Raw genomic sequence first — 19056 nt, 5'->3', positions numbered from 1 at the left:
CTCTCTCTCTCTGGTCATTCATTGTATGTCATGGTGGATGGCACCCTCTTCAAGCTTTGACACCAATGCAGGAGTGCCTCAGGACTCTGTTCTCTCACCTATCCTCTTTCTCCTATACATAAATGATCTACTCTCAATCACTACAAATCCTATCCATAGTTTGCACCTTCCACTCATCCTACTCCTTTGACAAACCATGTAGTTCCCAGACATTCCTTACATCAAGATCATCTGCAACCAATGCCTTAAACACTGATCTCCATACCATCCTTCAGCAGAGCAATAATCAAGGACTAGTCACTCTCAGTGTATAATTACATCATCTGCTGTTGTTAGCCAAATCTCACTAATGTCCATAACATTTCATGAGGTTGCGCTAATCCACGTTAAAAACTTCTCCTTATTCCTGATGCTTCTAGCATTAATATGTGGAAACTGTAGCATCCCCTTTGGCCCCTAACCACTTTTACTTCCTGAATTGACTACTCCATTTGATATTGTTGCCTGAGAGACTATATCTGCATTTTTTGTTCATTCACATGCTCATTTTCTGCATGAGTGTCTCCAAACACACACGTGTGTGTGTGTGTACGCCTCCATCTTCCTTAATTTCATTAGTTTTCCGGACTTTGCACTTCCACCTCAGTGAACAAATCTCTCTTTCTCTAGACAACTAACTTCATTAATCCACTCAAGTGTAGTCCATCAACATTATACAAATCTCCATCAAACTTAGACCATAGGTCCACAAACTCTACATCATTCTTTCTGCACAACCTCTGCACTGATTCAAAGCTATCATTGCTCTCCTCAGATTGCCTCTCTCTTAGCATGGCAGCAGAATTACAAACTTCATCTTCTTGCTCTTCTTTTTTCACTTCTTTCAAAAACTCTTTCATATCTTCCCTCATACAGTACTTCTCACCTCTCAGATTTGGTTCAAGCCAAAGCAATCAATTCTTTCACCTTCCCTTTCAGTTCTAACTGGGAAACAAGATTTTGTAGCATTTCGTGAAGGACTTCCCTTATTATAGAATCGCCATAAACATCATCTCCTTACACTGTTTTACTTATTTATTCTTATAGTCTTCATTTTTGCTTTGGATCTCTTGTATATTTCAGTTCTCAGATCTTATCTCTTGCTGTTTTTGCAGTCTTTCAGTCTAGTGCTTTGTCTTGTGAAGGGTTACATGAAAGCACACTGTTTTCTTATCCAGTCTTCTATGTTCTCCCAAACTTCTGCCATGGCACTTCAGTATTATCGACAATATTTACATTTTCCAGTCTTCTATCAGTACTCTATTTGGCTGTCATTTAATTTGTTTTCACCACTACACACCAGTTTTGTTTTCCTTTCACAAATCTTTCAATTTTTCATGACTAATACATCTCACAAATTCTTCAATGGACAAACTTACACAAATTTCATTCACCCAACAAAGACGTCTTGACTACCATTGTTCTGCTACTCATAGGTGCCAGTCTGAATAACTTGGTCTATCATGCACACTTATAAAACAAATAACTACAAAAAATTATCTCAGTATCATTAACAAAAATTTGAAAAAAAAAATGCTTATCTTTCAGCAGCAATATGCAACATTCACTAAATATCCTCGAACCCAGTTATTGTCAGATAATTGTCAAATAATCATCATAAATCAGCTCACCACATTTATGTGCATCCACTGCGTAGGTATGATTATTGCTGCATAATTAACGTGCTGAAACTAATACAAGGTATATCAAAATTATGTTAATCCTTATTCTTGTAACATAATTATATGGAATGAACATTGAATTTTTTTTTTTTTCTCAGATATAATTTTACAATAAATGTGTTTTTCCATTTAAGTGTTAACATAATTTTGACATATTGTATTTGGTATGAGGTCATTACATGGGTTCTTGGAGAATGACCTCGTAGGATTTCTTTTCTTATTCCTTAGTTGATAATTTTATAAGGCTGTTTATCATGTTCTGTACAAAATAGCATTTTCCCCAAAACAGAAAGACATGCTCATTAAGAAAAAGGAGTTTAAATGCTGTATCAGGAACAGATTTATCTGTATTTATAGCAGTGGTTTATTAAATATTTATTACAACCTGTTAAACTGTCATCCTAAGGGGAAATCTGTACAAGATTGTTACTGTAAATGAACTGGATTATGTGGGAAGTTTTCGATATTGAGACTACATCTTACAACTTATGAAACTAGTCGGGTTTTAATTGCTTATTTTTATTAAATTCTTTATTTACATCATTATGTGGTCTCAGTATCAGAAACTTTCCACAGAACTGCTAAACCACATAAACCTGTGTTTCCATGAACTTAATTATGCTTGATACCATGCACCTAACAGCATTCTCAGATGTGTAAACATATCATATGACTTAAATAACTTGTATGTGATAATTAGCATTTTCAGAATACTTAGCCCAGGCTGACAAAATGTTCAGTCATTCACTAATGTCCACATTATTGCAAGTGTTGTGACTATTCCCAGGCAAGGCTTATAGCCTTGCCTGGGAATAGCCACAACTAATGTGATGTTTAGCCATCAAATTGTTCATCAGTTTGATGGCTAATGTTTGTGAACAAACAGTTTGTTTGTTTGTAAAGTTAATGTTTGCTAGTGAACAACACTAGTACATCTCTAAGCTGTCAAGCTATCTGAAAAGAGTTATATAACTTCCACGCTGTGGTAGAACTTCAACTCACAGATTTGTTGAAAAAAGTGAAGGGTTTTGCTCATGGTGACTGAGTGGATAAAAGGTAGATTTGTTGTTCCACATTGATAGATTAAGGTAGCAGCTGAGGGTAAACTCCACACAAGAAACCACTCAAGATGTTCTGTTTCATAACATAGTATTCACAGTTGTGTGTGCATGTACCTTTTATGTACCTTTTACCCCAATTTCAAGAATCAAGCCATCTTTATTTCATTCTTCATATTTTCTCTTCTCTTTTCTCTGGTTGAGCAAGCCATTCAATAATATTCAGTTTGGCCCTAAGGACCAAATTCTCTGTTCTAGATAGCTCTTATTTCTTAAAAAGTCCCAAAATATCTTTCACATGTTGAAATTTTTTTCAATTGGTTACACTAAAAATTAAAGATGCCAAGAAATTATATTCTTGGTTTCATCCTTTATCCTAGTGTAAGCAAATAAAGTTTGCACGTGAGGTTACTTCACGACTGGGCTGTTTGTGTAAAGAGGTTAATGAACTCACATCAGTTGCCTTAGCATCCCATAATGTAATGCACATATTCTTACAGACATGCATAATATTATGCATTATACATGTATCATGTACATCAGTTGTGTTCAACCTGTCGATCGCGTCGATTTTTGGTCGATCTCGTGTATTCCTTACTTACAAATTTAATTAAAACTGAAAACATATTTTATCATTATTTCGTATTATTTTTAATTCGCTTTAAGTGTATTGCTATTGCTTATTTATTTTTCGTTAAAATTGTCAAATCAGTAATTTTTTTATAAGTCCAGGTAAATGAATTAATTTGGATCAGTGGAAGTCAAACAGTGAGTCGAGTGAATACGATTATAAGCAAAGTGTAAAAACTCGATTGTAGCTTAAATATTAAATATTCCAAAGCACATTTACATCGATTTTTTACTTAGGTTAAATCCCATGTGAATATTGTAAAAAAATAAACTGTTTGTCTCGGTATAGTTTGTATTAGATGTTTTTGTAAATAACTCTTTTGAAGCTAACTGTATATACTGCTTTAATATGTTAGTGTGTTAAAAACAAAGGCAATGTTTTCATCGCCAAAGCTGTACATGGCAGCATTAGAAAGATTGTTATTGAAACTTGTATGTATGAGAAAGGCTTGCAGGCTCTAAGTGTAAACATCTCTGAAGTCAGTCAGAAAGAGTTCAAACAACTTTCCAATGGCCGGCAACTTGCAATCAAAAGAAAGTGGAGGAGAACAAAAGGCATACCGAACTTGAAACTTAAGATGAAAGCCTCATACTGATTCTTTGGGGGTTGCCAAACTTCATGCGAGGTCTCAGAGGAGGCCTAATAAGGGACTGAAGGAAATGAAGAAAATAAGGGACTGAAGCCAGCAGAAGGGGTCCCAGTTCCAGAATTGCTGTCGGAGAGGAGGCTGCCCAGTCCAGAGTCGCCGTCAGAGAGACTGCCCGGATCCACGTTGCTTGAGAGAGGAGTTTCCTGCTTCCAGAAAGGAGCTTCTCGGTTCGAGATGTCACTAGAGCAAGACTACTTCTGGGCCGCAAACAAGGTTTCAAATTGCCGAAAGGAAGAGTTCCAATTTCCAGAGAAAAGTTTCCAGGCCAGGTTAATGTCAGGCATTCACCAGTGTGTTGTGTTTTCATTACAATTTGATGAATTACACAACTTCACCGATATTACTCAGTTAATGGTATTTATTCGCATGGTATTTCAAGATTATTCAAGTAAAGAACTTTTGAAAATTATACCATTATTGGGAAGGACTAGGGGAGAAGACATTTTTTTGGCATTTGATGAATTTGTGAAACAACACAAACTTCCGCTTTTTAAACTCGTGTCTATGGTGTCACTGATGGTGCTCCTGCAATGATAAGTAATAAATCAGGCTTCATTTCATTATGTAAAAACGATGACAAATATCCAGATTTTTTAACGTACCACTGTATTATTCACCAACAAGTACTGTGTAGTAAAAGATTAAACACAAAAGATGTTTTGGATATTACATTTAAAATTGTAAATTCTGTTCGAGGAAAAGCCCTGCAACGGTGGTTATTTAAACTACAGGCAGATGATGATAGGGAACTTCTGTTGTACAGTAATGTTCGCTGGCTCAGCGAAGTCAATTTTTAGAAAGATTTCTTGTATTAATTAACAATATAAAAAATGTTCTTGATGAAAAAGGAGATATTTATCCACAGTTGAGTGATAAAAGATGCTTGTTACACTTATCATTTTTAGTAGATATCTGTACAAAATTAAGCGATTTAAATTTAGAGTTACAAAGTAGAGATAAAAATTTAATTGACATGTTAAGTTCAATAAAAACTTTCCAACAATACTTACTTTTATTAAAGAAAAATATAAATGACCGCGAATTTAGACATCTTCCATATTTATTAAAATTTTTTGAACAAAATCAAGAAATGCTTCGCTATGATTTAAAAGAATTTATTCGTGAAATAGAATTAGTTCAGGAAGAAATAAATTGAAGATTTAAAGATTTTAATAAAACTGAAATGATTGTATCTTTTATCAATAATTCATTTCAAGAAAACTTGAACATCACAGAAATTTCAAATAAAATTAGTGGGCTGTTTGATATAAACCAAGCTGAAGTAGAACTTGAGATAATAAACTTTCAGAATAGTTTACATTTAAAATCACTAAACAATGAAGTCATTTGGAAGTATGCACATAAAAAATTCCCAATATTAACTGATATTGCGCGAAAAATTCTGTCGTGTTTCAGATCGACATTCTTGTCAGAATCCGCTTTTTTATATATGACCGTCATAAAAAATCAATTAAGAAACCAAATTACAAATGATCATTTGGATGATTGTCTGCGGTTGGCTACTTCTTCATATCAACTTCACTATGAAAATATTGCGAAGTCCAAACAATGCCAAATTTCACATTAACTTTTTTTTCTTTTTTAATCAACCAGCATTTCCTGTAACTTGTGAGTTTATAATGAATCTGTTGTTTTTTCTAACTTTGGTTTTCCAAAATAGAGAAATAAATATTTTATTCCAATGTTTGTTTGTTTGTCTTTGTTGTATTAAAATAATTAAAAGTGACAAATTTTTAAATACACAAAGTTTTTAGTTGTGTATTTTTTTTTTTAGTTGTTTATGTGTGCGTAATGAGATATAAGGTTGGGGGAACATGATCTATATAAGAGAGTAGATTGCCGAATAACTTATTATAGAAAAGTAGCTCGTGTAGTAAAAATGGTTGAACATCACTGATGTATATGTATGCATCAGTGGGAGCCAGACCCAGAGATATACCAAGGTTGAGGTAATACAGAAGTTATATTTCCATATTGAGGTCTCATCTTCATGAGACCTCAATAAAAGTTGAAAGCAATATGGGTAGTGGCTCTTCCCATAATGCATAACATTATACATGTCCCTAAGGATATGTGCATTGCATTATGGGATACTAAGGCAATTGATGTGAAGTCATTAGCTTCTATATACAAATAGCCCATTCATGAAGTGACTTCACATGCAAACTTTGTTTGCTTACACGTGGATAAAGGATGAAACCAAGAATATAATTTTTTGGCATCTTTAATTTATATTTATCATTCACATCAGTCATAGATTTTATTTTTTTACTGGCAAAATAAAATATTATTAGTTTGTATTCAAATCTGAAAAAAAAAAAAAAACAACTTCCAGAGTGTTTTTGTCTAGAAAGATGACAACAATTTTCATTTTAAATTGACTATTAAGAACTGCATTTAACATTTCTGGTTTAATTTTCTTAAATCTAAATATAGGTTCCATGGGTTCAGTTCACAAATATGTCAAAAGGAAGAAGAAAGCAGTATTTGTATGTAAGAATATTTGAATCCAATTGATAATTATATTTTAGTCTGTTTGACTCATCTTTGTAATTATGTTAATTAAATTTAGAAAATAAATTATGTATAGCACTTTTAAGTATTAAATTTATACAAAGAATAAACAATATTCATTTCTTGTAAAACAGTTTTTTTTTTTCACATTTATTTACACACTGATTGCAATAATAAAATTAAACTTTTGGAGAAATTTAAAACTTAAGTTGCAGGAAGTTATGCAGTAATTCACAAGAAACCCTAATTTCATTAACCAGATAATTGTGCTTTAAACCTTAATATTCACTATTGGAATTTTTAAATTTCTTATTGAGACAAGGAAGACAAACATGTTTTACTGACAGTACCTGGCCACAGATGGAAACACTTGTATTTTCATGTTTTTTTTTATTTATTTATTAATATGATGTTTGGTATACTATAATTATAACTCACTTGTTGGCTGAATGTATTGTTTCTCAAATATGACTAATGTTTCAGCAGTATTTGCAAAAAGCCAGCCTAGTTTAGATAGCATACCTGCTCTCCAACTAACAGGCTGTGGGCTTGAATCCCACCTTGAGCATGCATATCGTATAGCTTGCATTTATAAGCTTTTTTAAAGCCACATGAATTTTATGTGATGCAGTTCTGTATAACATATCTTGATTTTTTGTTTGTTTTTTTTCTAGTCGGATTAGGAATTTATTCCAGGTTACGTATGTCCTGGAATTAAAAAGTTTTATGATTACTCTACAGGCCAAACATGGAACTTTTTCAAGACACTTTAGGCTTCCAGTAAGCAGGGCAGTAGTCTCATCTCACACTGGGTGATGAAATTCATCTCTCACCTAAAGACAGTCACAAACATTCATGCCCCAAGGGGGGGGGGGATTCAACCTTGTGACCTGTTGGTTGTAGAATGGGTGCACTAGCCATTTGGCCAAACAGGCCTAAGCTGATAAAGATTTTTGGATTATGTATGTTTATGTAGTAGTTAGAAAAATAAAATACCATTATTTCACTATCGCTAGCCTGTTTGGAATCGATGGAGAGGTGACAGGCTGATACAAATTACTTGGGCTTGACTATGTCGGAAAAGTTCTCAGCCTTGATGGGCAACACTATCGGCAAGATTTTTTTTTTCATAAGTTGGTACATCTGTCATAAGCATCCATGTGAAATTGCAAGACATTCTACCAAATAGTTTTTTTTTATATATAGCTGTCTAAAGCAAATGTGTTGTCTGTATCCTTTGAAATGGATAAAATCGAGTATCTTGCAGTTATAAAATTCTTTGTAAAAGAAAGTTTAATGCCAAAATAAATTCATTCGAAGTTCATAAAAGTTTATGGGCACTCTTCTCCTTCGTTTTCAACAATTAAGAAATGGGCTGCCGAGTTTAAATGTGTTTTGGGATGCAAAAGACCTCGTCAGTGTTTTGGGAGGCCAAAGGCATTTTGTTTATTAATTTATCTTGGATTATTAAGATAATTATTAATTATCTTCAAAAGGGTAAAACAATAACTGGAGAATATTATTCCAATCTTTTAACCAGACTAGATGAAAAAATTCGTGAGAAAAGACCCAGTTTGCAGAATAAAAAAGTTCATCTTTCATCAGGACAATGCACCTGCCCACAAAGGTGTTTTGGCAATGGGAAAATTAAGGGATCTGCACTATGAATTGTTGGAAATCCATCCTGTTTCCCAGATTTGGCTCCCTCTGACTGCTATCTCTTCCTCAAACTAAAACGCTTTCAGAATTTGCTATGAGAAAAATGTTCTGAGCTTTCATAATGTAATGTAGCAAATGTTGAGTTAACCACTTGGTTTGGGCCAGTACAGTTGAGATACTTATCTATTGAAAAGTGTACATGCCCAAATCACCTCATCCAATTAGATTCCTTCCTTAACACTAAACAGTTCTCTTTCCACTCCTCCCACTTGGCATCTGCCTGCCTATATGTAGTTTATGTTGTATGAATTGCCTGTTTAACTTGATCTAAAGTTTGAAAAATTTTAACTGCACATTACCATTTATACAATCCTTTTTCTTCTTTTATACTTTTCTTTCTTGATCCCCCCTCAACTTAGCTTCTTATTGTCATATATAGTTATATTTTAATACCTTTTATTCTGTTCTTGGCATTTCCTAAGCTGACTTTGGTCTCTTTTTTGTTGTCAACTTCTAGATAAAAAAAATATCTATTTTCAATGCTAAATCCATTTAGCAAAATGTCCCATAAATGCTACAAGAAATTCACTATAACACTGTTGAGTGGTGCCTTTTTTTTTTAAGAAAAGTTTGATTATTGATATATAAAAATAAAAAGCTCCAGCTCAATGCATTGTGTTGAGCAGTGCCTTTTTTTTAGAGTAAAATTTTGATTATTGTTAAGAGGCCTAGCCCAATTTCTGTATGAGGGTGGTCTGAAAAGTTCTTGGCTTAACAATGAAAAAACGAATTTATAATTTCAAAGTTATTTTTATTTTTCAACATAATCTCGCCTAAGACTAATACATTTATTCCAGCAGTGCTCCAGCGCTATTATCCCGTCCCTGTAGTGGTTCACAGTAAGATCTGCAAAATACCCCTCTATAACTGCAATCACCTCTTGATTCAAAGAAAACCGCTGACCAGTAAGGAAGGGATTTAGTTTTGGGAAGAGAAAGAAGTCAGAGGGAGCCAAATCTGGGGAATAAGATGGATGTTCCAACAATTCATAGTGCAGATCCCTTAATTTTACCATTGCCAAAACACCTTTATGGCAGATGCATTGTATTGATCAAAGATGATTTTTTACTTCTGCAAACCAGGTCTTTTCTCACGAATTTTTCATCTAGTCTGGCTAAAAGATCGGAATAACATTCTCCAGTTATTGTTTTACCCTTTTCAAGATACAGTAAACCTCGATTTAACTGACAAAATTTCCGGTCCATATGTCACATGTGAAAATTAACACCCTGTTAATTTTAAAATGCTTTTAACCAAGATTTGCTTATAATTAAATTAACAGGTTATTTTTTGTTATTAATTTCCTGTTATTTTTAACAAATTTTGGTGAATAGGCCATGTTGGAAACCAGGTCTTTTCTCACGAATTTTTCATCTAGTCTGGCTAAAAGATCGGAATAACATTCTCCAGTTATTGTTTTACCCTTTTCAAGATACAGTAAACCTCGATTTAACTGACAAAATTTCCGGTCCATATGTCACATGTGAAAATTAACACCCTGTTAATTTTAAAATGCTTTTAACCAAGATTTGCTTATAATTAAATTAACAGGTTATTTTTTGTTATTAATTTCCTGTTATTTTTAACAAATTTTGGTGAATAGGCCATGTTGGAAAAACACTGTAGTAATTTAGCCAACATAAACGATTCACCACTCATAAAACATGTTTGGCGAATGATTAGGACGTAATCACACCAATCACAGTGTAATTGGTTATTTTGTCATATGGCGTGACTTTCTGTTGCAGTTTTATTACACACATTTTCATAATTTTAGGGAGTTAATTGTAAAAACACAGCAGAATTCAAAAGTTTAAAAAAAAAAAAAGTTTTTTTCAAAGCAGGAAACTAAGTGCCTCAACATCTAAAAGTGTGAAAATTGTGTGTAAAACAATATTTTTGTTATTACAGTGCTAATATTGATAAAATGTTACAGTATAATGTTAGATATTTTTATTTTAAAAAATTCGCAATCTTAGCCCCTATTAGTCCGTTAAATCGAGGATTTACTGTAATCAATAAACAAAATGTCTAGCAAACCCAAAACACCAATGCTATGACCATTACTGCTGATGGAACGACTTTGTCTTCTTTGGCACTGAACAACCAGCTTCTGTCCACTGTTTTGACTGCTGTTTGGATTCTGGTGTGTAATGGTGAATCCAAGTCTCACCCATAGAATAAATCAATGCACAAAATCAGTCTTAACAAGAATAAAACTCCAAACACTGTTCAGAAATTTTCGTGCAAGTGCGTTTTTGATCTACTGTGAGAAAGCGTGGCACCCCATCTTGTGCAAAGCTTTTTCATTTGCAATTCTTCATGCAAAATATATCCTACATGTTCTTTTGAAATGCCTATAGTCTCAGCAGTTTCACACACTTTGACTTGCCGTTCATCCAATACCATATCTTGCACTTGATGAATGATTTTTGGTGGTGTTACACTTTTTGGATGTCCTTCATGTGGATCATCTTCAATGCTGGTACGGCCATGTTTAAACTCGGTAGCCCATTTCTTAATTGTTGAAAACGAAGGAGAAGAGTGCCCATAAACTTTTATGAACCTTGAATGAATTTATTTTGGTGTTAAACCTTCTTTTAAAAAGAATTTTATAACCGCACGATACTCAATTGTATCCATTTCAAGGGATACAGACACTTTTCCTTCAGACAGCAGTATAAAACAAACTACTTGATAGAATGACTTGCAATTTCACATGGATGCTTATGACAGATGTACGAACTTAGGGGGGGAAAATCTTGTCGATAGTGTTGGCATCTACAGTCGAGGCTGAGAACTTTTCAGACAACCCACGTAAATATTTTAGGGATATAGGCTCTCCCTATGTTATTCCCTCTTGTTGCTTTTCGCTGTACGTAGCAGTTTTTTTTTTTAAGACAACACTCTTCTATTACCTCCCCATCTACTAAAATATTTTAAATTAAACTTGCCAAGAAATTATATTCTTGCTTAATCCTTTATTCAAGTGTAAGCAAACAAAGTTTGCACATGAAGTATCTTCACAAGTAGGTTATTTATGAGGAGGATCTGGAAAGTTCTGATAGACAAATAGAACAAAAATGATATTAAAGCAACTGATATAACCACAGGAGAGAACATGCAAGGTTATGTTCTTATATCATTGTATCACAACTCTGCTACTAGTACGTTCTTTCTTGTAGTTATATCAGTTGCTTTAATATTTTGTTCTAGGTGTTTATGAGAACTTTCTAGACCTCCCTTCGTATATACGGAGACCGATGACTTCCCATAATGGAAAGCACCACTACCTAGACTAATTTTAACTTTTATTCAGGTGTCGTTAGTGGGTGCTGAACCAAGAAGAGATATGAAGGTTGAATTAACACAAAAATCATATATTTCCAATATAAAAATAGTGAAAAAGTGTATCACTTTATTATTAAAATACTTTGGATTTAGAGCTAGTTGGGGAAAGTTATTTTTTTCACTTGGTTTCAATTTAAATTAAACTTGCCATGAGAAATTATATTCTTGTTTAATCCTTTATCCAAATGTTAGAAAACAAAGTTTGCACATGAAATATATTCATGATTAGTCTACTTGTATATAGCCATCCACTGGTACACCAACTCAGTATCCTGAGTTGGTGCAGCTAAGGCTTGAAAGTCATTCTATAAATTAAAGATGCCAAGAAATTATATTCTTGATTTAATCCTTTATCTAAGTGTAAGCAAACAAAGTTTGCACCTGAAGTATTTTAAGGACAGGGCAACTCATATATATATAGAAGCTAGTGACTTTACATTACTTGCCTTAGTATCCCATAATGCAAAGCACATGTCCGCATAATGTATAAATTCTCCCAATAAAGTTGAAACCCAGACCGGTTTTGACTTTTGAGATCTCATCAGTGGGAGAAGACCCAGAGGTGTATCAAGGTTGGAGTAATGCAGAAGTCATATTTCCACATACAAGTAGAGTGAGAACGCAATTTATTCATCATTCCTATTGTTGTGAAGGAAAATTAAATAAAATCCAGTTTTCTAATTTGGTATATCTATTTATTTACATAAAAAAAATATGTACAAACACGAGGTTAAAATTGCAGTAAACACCTGCAACTGTATATATAAATATCAGTTCATATTTACAGGTAAATTTATCTTCATGTTCGGCAACTTCATATTGCTTAACAGTTCCGATTCCTTTAATAGTAAATAACCTCTCAAAACATTTTTAAAAGTAGTTTTTGCTGACTAAAAATTATTCGCTGTCATCACAATCTGTGTCCAATTCATCATCGCTTTTCTGATCAGAAAATAGCTGCATTAACTCCTGAAATCTGCTTTTAACCTGAAATATAAAAAAAAATCATAATTAATATTCAAACTATATCTTATAGCTACTTTCTTTAAGGAAGCTTAACTATTTCAGTATACAATAATGTGCAGAAGATTTTAAGCAGGGAATGGTTATCTACTTCATCTTCAAGAGGTTTCTCAATATAAGTAAAAAACTTTTTCCAACAGAAGACTGGAATGATAGTTATCCTAGTGTTCAGAATATATACTCTGATTCTCTGTTGATTAATACACTTGTATTAATCCCTGTTGATGCCGATTTGACTTCGATGAAATATAGGATAAGTAAATAATTTTATTTATTAACTTCCTTAAACAATATACAAAATAATAGTTTAATCAAGTATCATTAGGCATGTCGTGTAGTCTCTGTATGTATGTATGTGATTGCTGGCATAGGAGAGATCTTAAATATTACACATTTAGTGTGCCTTTTGAGTGAATGACCTCAGAAGACTACTTGAACAATCTGTTGAAGTAATTTTCTTCTCTGCAGGGCATGGAGGATGCTTGCCAATTCTTTGAGGATATGTGTTGCTTATGTCTTTGTTATGGATTTCAAAACTTCCCCAGTTTGACCTACATACATTTTTCCACAAAAACATGGAGTGTTGACTGATTTTAATATTTGGGTAATAAAGAAGAGAATAACCCAACTGCATTGGAAATAATTTTGACAGTTTCAATTTCATTGTATTTTGTCATCACTAATTCTTCTCGCCATAGATTAAATGGACTTCTATGATCACTTCTGACCCATACCCAACTGCAGTATGTAGATTTCTTTTTTGGTCATCTGTTGACCAAAAAAGAAATCTACATTTCTTTTTTGGTCAACATACACACGGTAGATGCCGCTTATTATGATCACTTTGGCACAGTAGCTTTTCGATAACAATAACTGGCTGTTAAGATTAAGCAAAGGATATAAAAAATTGCAACATTTATTTCAATTTATTGTTACAAACAACATAAAATTTGTTTGAATATATAGTACTAGGGTTTTCCGCCCATCCCCCCGAGTTCCCCTTGAATTCTGATGACTCGAAAAGGGGGTCCCCCGCGACCAACTCCCTCAGTTCCACACTGGTAGGCCTGTTCTCCTTGAATCCTGATGACTCGACACTCAGGGTAGCCCTGAGTTTCAAAACGTTACAAAAAAAGCCTTTTAATTTTATATTATAGAGTAGAAGTAGATAATAGTTCATGAATAAATTGCTCATACTCATAATTTCAACAGTTGTTGCACGCTGCGACGAAGCATTTGCAGAGCTTCTAAAATTTGTTCTTCTATACTTGTACAATGACAGTGTCATAAATATATCAAGCTGCTTCCAATGTAACCACCACTTCAACATTTTTCAAATTCTTCTTTTGACATACCATGTGGGGTTTTATCAAAAATTTAATTTGTAAGATATTCAAATTCTTTCAGACTTTGTTTTAAAAGGTCCACCCTTTTTTGGAAGTAGTTTTTAATAATCTTCTCTGAGATTTGCTTTCATGACATTGCTTCACCAAAAAAAGGTGAACTTTTTTAAAGCAAACTCTGAAACTCCTAAAGAATTTGAATATCTTACAAATGAAATTTTTGATAAAAACCCCTGATAGTATGTCAAAAGAAGTTGAAAATTGGTTTGCAACTGCACCAGATTGGTCTTTTATATAATCAAGTTCAGCTATAACGCTCACATGAACTTCTCTGTGATAATAAGCTTGTATGATGCCTTTGGTCACACGGCTGAATTAACGATGTAGTGTTTGAAGGCAAGAAGATTACTTTGTTCTTTAACAATAAATTGTTTGTGTGTTAGTTGTCTACTAACAAGACAATTTTTCACTTTAATTTAAGATCCCACTTAACTAGCCGTTGAAAATGACATTGGTCATCCAAGCATTTGCACTAGAACAGTAGTCAACAAGCAAACTTTTGACGCCTTAAAAATGTCGAATGCGCCATTGTAATAGAAAGAGAGATGTTTATATAATATTAATCCTACCGGCTACACCATTATTTAAATATAGGATTTTTATTAATTTAATCCTGTATATAGAAATGATCTCTTTTTAAATTTATTTCCGAGTGTATCTATATATGCACAAGGGTTCACTCCGATTGGTGCAATGACCTTATTTTTACCATTTCTTAGAGAATCCAAAAAAATCACTAACTCAAGACTAAAATAAAAAATAATATAACAAAAACAATACATATACACTTCGAACAACTTTACATAACTACAGAATTAATTTTTCCAAGGCCTTTTAAAAATAAACTAACACTTAAGACTAGACTACTTTGTTTGCACAATGACAAAATGTTCGTAGCCAGTTTCTCTGTCTGTTAAGGCCCTTTTCCTGAAGATATGACTTATTCTTCATTTTCATAGGATCCTTGCTCATCACTCATGTAGCATACATTAATTCTTCCTAATTCAATTCTGTTTCCTTTCCAGTAGACATAATTAGATTCAGCGTCCTTAAGACAGATGAAACTTCGTAATCAGCGCTTCTTCGAACATTCCTTTAGAACGTAAATAGCAACTTCTTCTTTTATTCACTAATGTTTATTGACAGTCTTAACTCTTCCACTTTAAAAAAAAAATCTCACAGTTCTATGATTCCCTTTTCGGAATCTATTAATTAATCTTCCAATTAGCGTTTCCTTGAACATTCCATTAGAACGTAAATAGCAATTTCTTCTTTTATTCACTAACACTTATTGACTTAAATCTTTAAAATTTCATAACCCTATGATTCCCTTTTCGGAATCTACTATTAATTTTTTTCTGACTGTCACATAAAAAAACTCAATTTCCTCAGAATCTAAATGTCAGCCGGCCTGTGTTCTTATTTCTTTCCAAATGCTGTTGTCAGCTGTCAATCACACATCAAACTTCTCAGCAAGCATGCGCACTCCATGAAAGTGGCAGGCGAGAAACTAAATATAATGGCTGACATGCTGTGTCTCCGTTAGTGTAATGAGGATGTCTCTTCAAAACACAACAAAACAGCAGATTTTACACAAGAGTGGTTGCGAAATTTTTAAAATGTACAGCCACAAATATCAAATCCGGTAAGTACTTCAATTTTTTTTACTTCTTTACATATCGCTTTGATAAAATAATTTCAATAACGGGCACATCGCAAGTGCCAACAATGCGTGTTATGAAACTAAAACTAATATCGCTTTGATAAAATAATTTCAATAACGGGCACATCGCAAGTGCCAACAATGCGTGTTATGAAACTAAAACTAATAAACACGATATGTAAAAATATTCAGAATTTTAAATTATGATTATTTTTACACAAGCATTTGCACTAGAACATTAGTCAACAAGCAAACTTTTGACGCCTTAAAAACACTGAGGATTTTTACATTTTCCAATCACAAGCTCTTGGTTCTCACCTTTCATATTAGCACAACAGCGAACTGTCGCTCGCTCTTTTGAAGATATAAATACTTTAGTACTTTCATTTTTAAACAAGTATGCTCAAGGATTGCACGAAAATAGTCCTGTTTTGTCTGCATTATAAATATCCAGCAATAAAATTTAGCCACTCGGTCTTAATCCACGCATCAGGTGATAAAAAATCAGCACTTTTTTCTTCACTAAACATGCCTGTACACAATATTCTCTTGCTTTTTCCACCTGTTAAGGTGAAATTGTTTTTGCAAGTTCTACTTTTTTGATGGATCAAAGGTCCATCGAAGTTCTTTTCACAAACATCACTAAACCAAATTTTTAATACTGATTCAATTTGAGTATCCTTACAAGATCGGACTCTCTTCTGATCCATGTTCTCATTAGTAAGAGCTGAAGTTTCAATGTTTGAAACTTCAGCTCTGTCTCCAATCTGTTTTTTTTTTTTTTAGATTTTACACAAGAGTGGTTGTGAAATTTTTAAAATGTACAGCCACACTACGCTGACTCATTTTGGGCAACTTATCATAGCACTCCAAAATTCTTTGCTTTTTTACTTGGTTCTGCCATAATGCTAAGGGGCACTTAAAGTCAAATTCACTTACTGAAAGAATGCATGAAAATAAACTCAAAAAATCACAATTCGATTGTATTTATACCCACCTGCATGTGGAAGATTTAAGATTAAAAGAAGATTAAGACAAAAGTCAGATTTCAACAAATGTTCTCCTGATTAGCCCTTAAAGTTCTTAATTCTGAGTGGTGTGTTTTGGGACTGAGTGATAATATTATCAGCGATCACACTAAGCAGATTCTACTGTATATCATTTTAGGAACATACCTAAAAGAGATGGATTTAATAGAAATTTAATTGTAATGTTTTCATTTTCATTCCAGCGGATATTTAATGCTTTCATATGAACACATAAGTCTAAACCAATTTGAAAAGGAAATATCACAGGTATTGGTATATACTACAAGTTCATATGAAACCTAGTTACTGAGCAATAGATGTTTGAAAGTGTTCAATTCATTACATTTACTTAAAAGGTAACAATTTCAACTCATACAATAATTAATAGGTTCCAAGGATTTTTTTTTAAAAATACTACCTGTTCTATATTTCTGGAATCTATTTCTTTTGATACTTGCATGAAAGCTGCTTCCGTTTCACCAAGTTTTTGACATGTCTGAAGTAGCATTTTATCTTCTTCTCTGAATAGAATGTAACATGTCAAATTTCATATTTTGAGGTAAACATTAAATGATATACATAAAATGACAAAACATCATTTCTGAAACAGTTATAAGTATGTGCAGTAGACAGGATGGGAAGGGAGAACAAAGAAACGGCAGGATCCAAACCTGAAGAACATAATACAGTGACATGAAAGAATACAAACACAAAAGAATGAGAAAGATACAAAATTATAAAAAAATTCAGAATTAATGTTTAAACTTCAAAATGTTATGTTTGTTATCCAAGATCTTCAGGATGAACTATGCGCAGCAGACTTGTACTATTAAAATCAAATTCTAAATTGGAATAGTTTCTTGCTTTATGGATAAAGAATTTTTCAAAAAAAAAAATGAGCTGTTACACACACTTCATAATGTTTAATTAAACTTCAAATTAAAGAAATGCTACATATATATAGTGCCATATTTCTTTAATTTACAGTTCTAAGAAATCATTTGGAAATCAACTTGTTCGCATCCAGATGTGCTGATCACTTTCCCACCCTCTCCTTAAGCTGACTAATGTGTACTAATATTCACCACTTTTTGTCCAGTTTCTTTTTGGAATTGAAAGTGGCAAATTATAAAAAAGTTAAGTGACTTAAAGTTTAAGTAATTTGTAATTTAAACATTAATCCTGCATTTTCATACTCTTTTAGTTCTTTCTTATATATCGCTTATTATTGTTTAACTTTGTACTTTTTTCTTAATGTTGTCATCTTGTGTTCTTTAGGTTTGGTTCCTGCCAATCCCCCCCCCCTTTTTTTTTTTCAATTTCTCTCAGTTTCCTTTGTTCTATGGAAATGGAGTGCATGTGGAAGTTGACCTGTTTCCTGTAATTCACTAGATTCTGTCATCATTGTATGATTTTTTGTTCAGTTTCCCATTTCCTGTTGGGACATCATTTGGTAGGAAATTCAGTTCAGATCATTAAGTAAGAGTTTTGAGCTTTTACTGATTGCAATAGAACTTATTTCTTTTGACTGGGACCTTTCCATAGTTTGTTGCAGCATCATTTTGTTATATCATGTGTTTACTGTACATGGTGTAATGGTAGCCACTAAACATAGTACAAATATAATTTGCAATTTACCTGAAATTAAAATATTAATAGTAAGGAATATAACAAACATAGTAGTTACAACAGGAAGCCTAAGATGACACATCTTGGGACTACTGAACTTGAGTTCAATATTTATAATAAGAAACCATGTTTTGATAGCTAATCACAAATCTTTATGATGCAGGATCTCAAGAATATAGGTAAAGGTAATTGCATTTAATATGACTGTTACAAACTTGATTCTGTATCTTTAATCAGTTGTTACAGGGCTGAGCAACTAAACCCCCAAGCATATGCAAATTAACAGATAGAACATTCTAAAATTTAGCAACTTCAGAACAATTTTTGGCGAAGAGAAAAACTGAATAAATTTATATATACAAGGAGAGAAATCAGCCTGGTAGAAATCAAACAGCATTTAAGTAAATTTTAATATATGAATCTGAGAACTTAATTAAAAAAGCATCATTGGCAGAACCATATTGAAAATTAATAGAATAAACAGGAACTTGACATTAGTATTCATGAAAGCATAAGCAAAGCTAATAAAAGATGGTATAGGTCATAGACGGTGAACCTATGGCATCCGTGCCAGAGGTCGCATGTCAACTATTTACAGGTGATATCCTTTTATACGCTTATAAATTATCCAACTTTTTTTTTTTCT

At 33.0% G+C, this 19056-nt stretch overlaps 2 protein-coding genes across 6 annotated transcripts in view; one reads left to right on the top strand and one right to left on the bottom strand.

The window, feature by feature from the left end:
• Window positions 1-6719, top strand: part of LOC150098208 (non-canonical pre-mRNAs endonuclease FASTKD5, mitochondrial-like) — a 120975-nt gene extending 114256 nt beyond the window's left edge. For 2 of the 3 annotated variants that reach the window (XM_090406300.1, XM_090406299.1), the window contains exon 6: window positions 6517-6719. In XM_090406300.1, the coding sequence (XP_090262426.1) occupies window positions 6517-6597 (81 nt within the window). In that variant the 3' untranslated portion in view covers window positions 6598-6719. The remainder of the gene's footprint in view (window positions 1-6516) is intronic. The other variant, XM_090406301.1, reaches the window with a different exon arrangement.
• A 5626-nt stretch (window positions 6720-12345) lies between these two features.
• The window catches only part of mute (gon-4 like protein muscle wasted), a 469386-nt gene continuing 462675 nt past the window's right edge, over window positions 12346-19056 (bottom strand). For all 3 annotated transcript variants that reach the window (XM_090406009.1, XM_090406011.1, XM_090406010.1), the window contains exons 26-27: window positions 17200-17302; window positions 12346-12651 (exon numbers count right to left, since the gene is read on the bottom strand). In XM_090406009.1, the coding sequence (XP_090262135.1) occupies window positions 12562-12651; window positions 17200-17302 (193 nt within the window). In that variant the 3' untranslated portion in view covers window positions 12346-12561. The remainder of the gene's footprint in view (window positions 12652-17199; window positions 17303-19056) is intronic.

The sequence above is a fragment of the Typopeltis vanoorti genome, chromosome 16 (genome assembly GCF_054136105.1).
Source record: "Typopeltis vanoorti isolate ZY-2024b chromosome 16, IOZ_Tvanoo_1.0, whole genome shotgun sequence".
Classification (NCBI taxonomy): domain Eukaryota; kingdom Metazoa; phylum Arthropoda; class Arachnida; order Uropygi; family Thelyphonidae; genus Typopeltis; species Typopeltis vanoorti.
The sequence above is the reverse complement of the archived record's forward strand: the minus strand, read 5'-3'. Positions and strand labels throughout refer to the sequence as shown.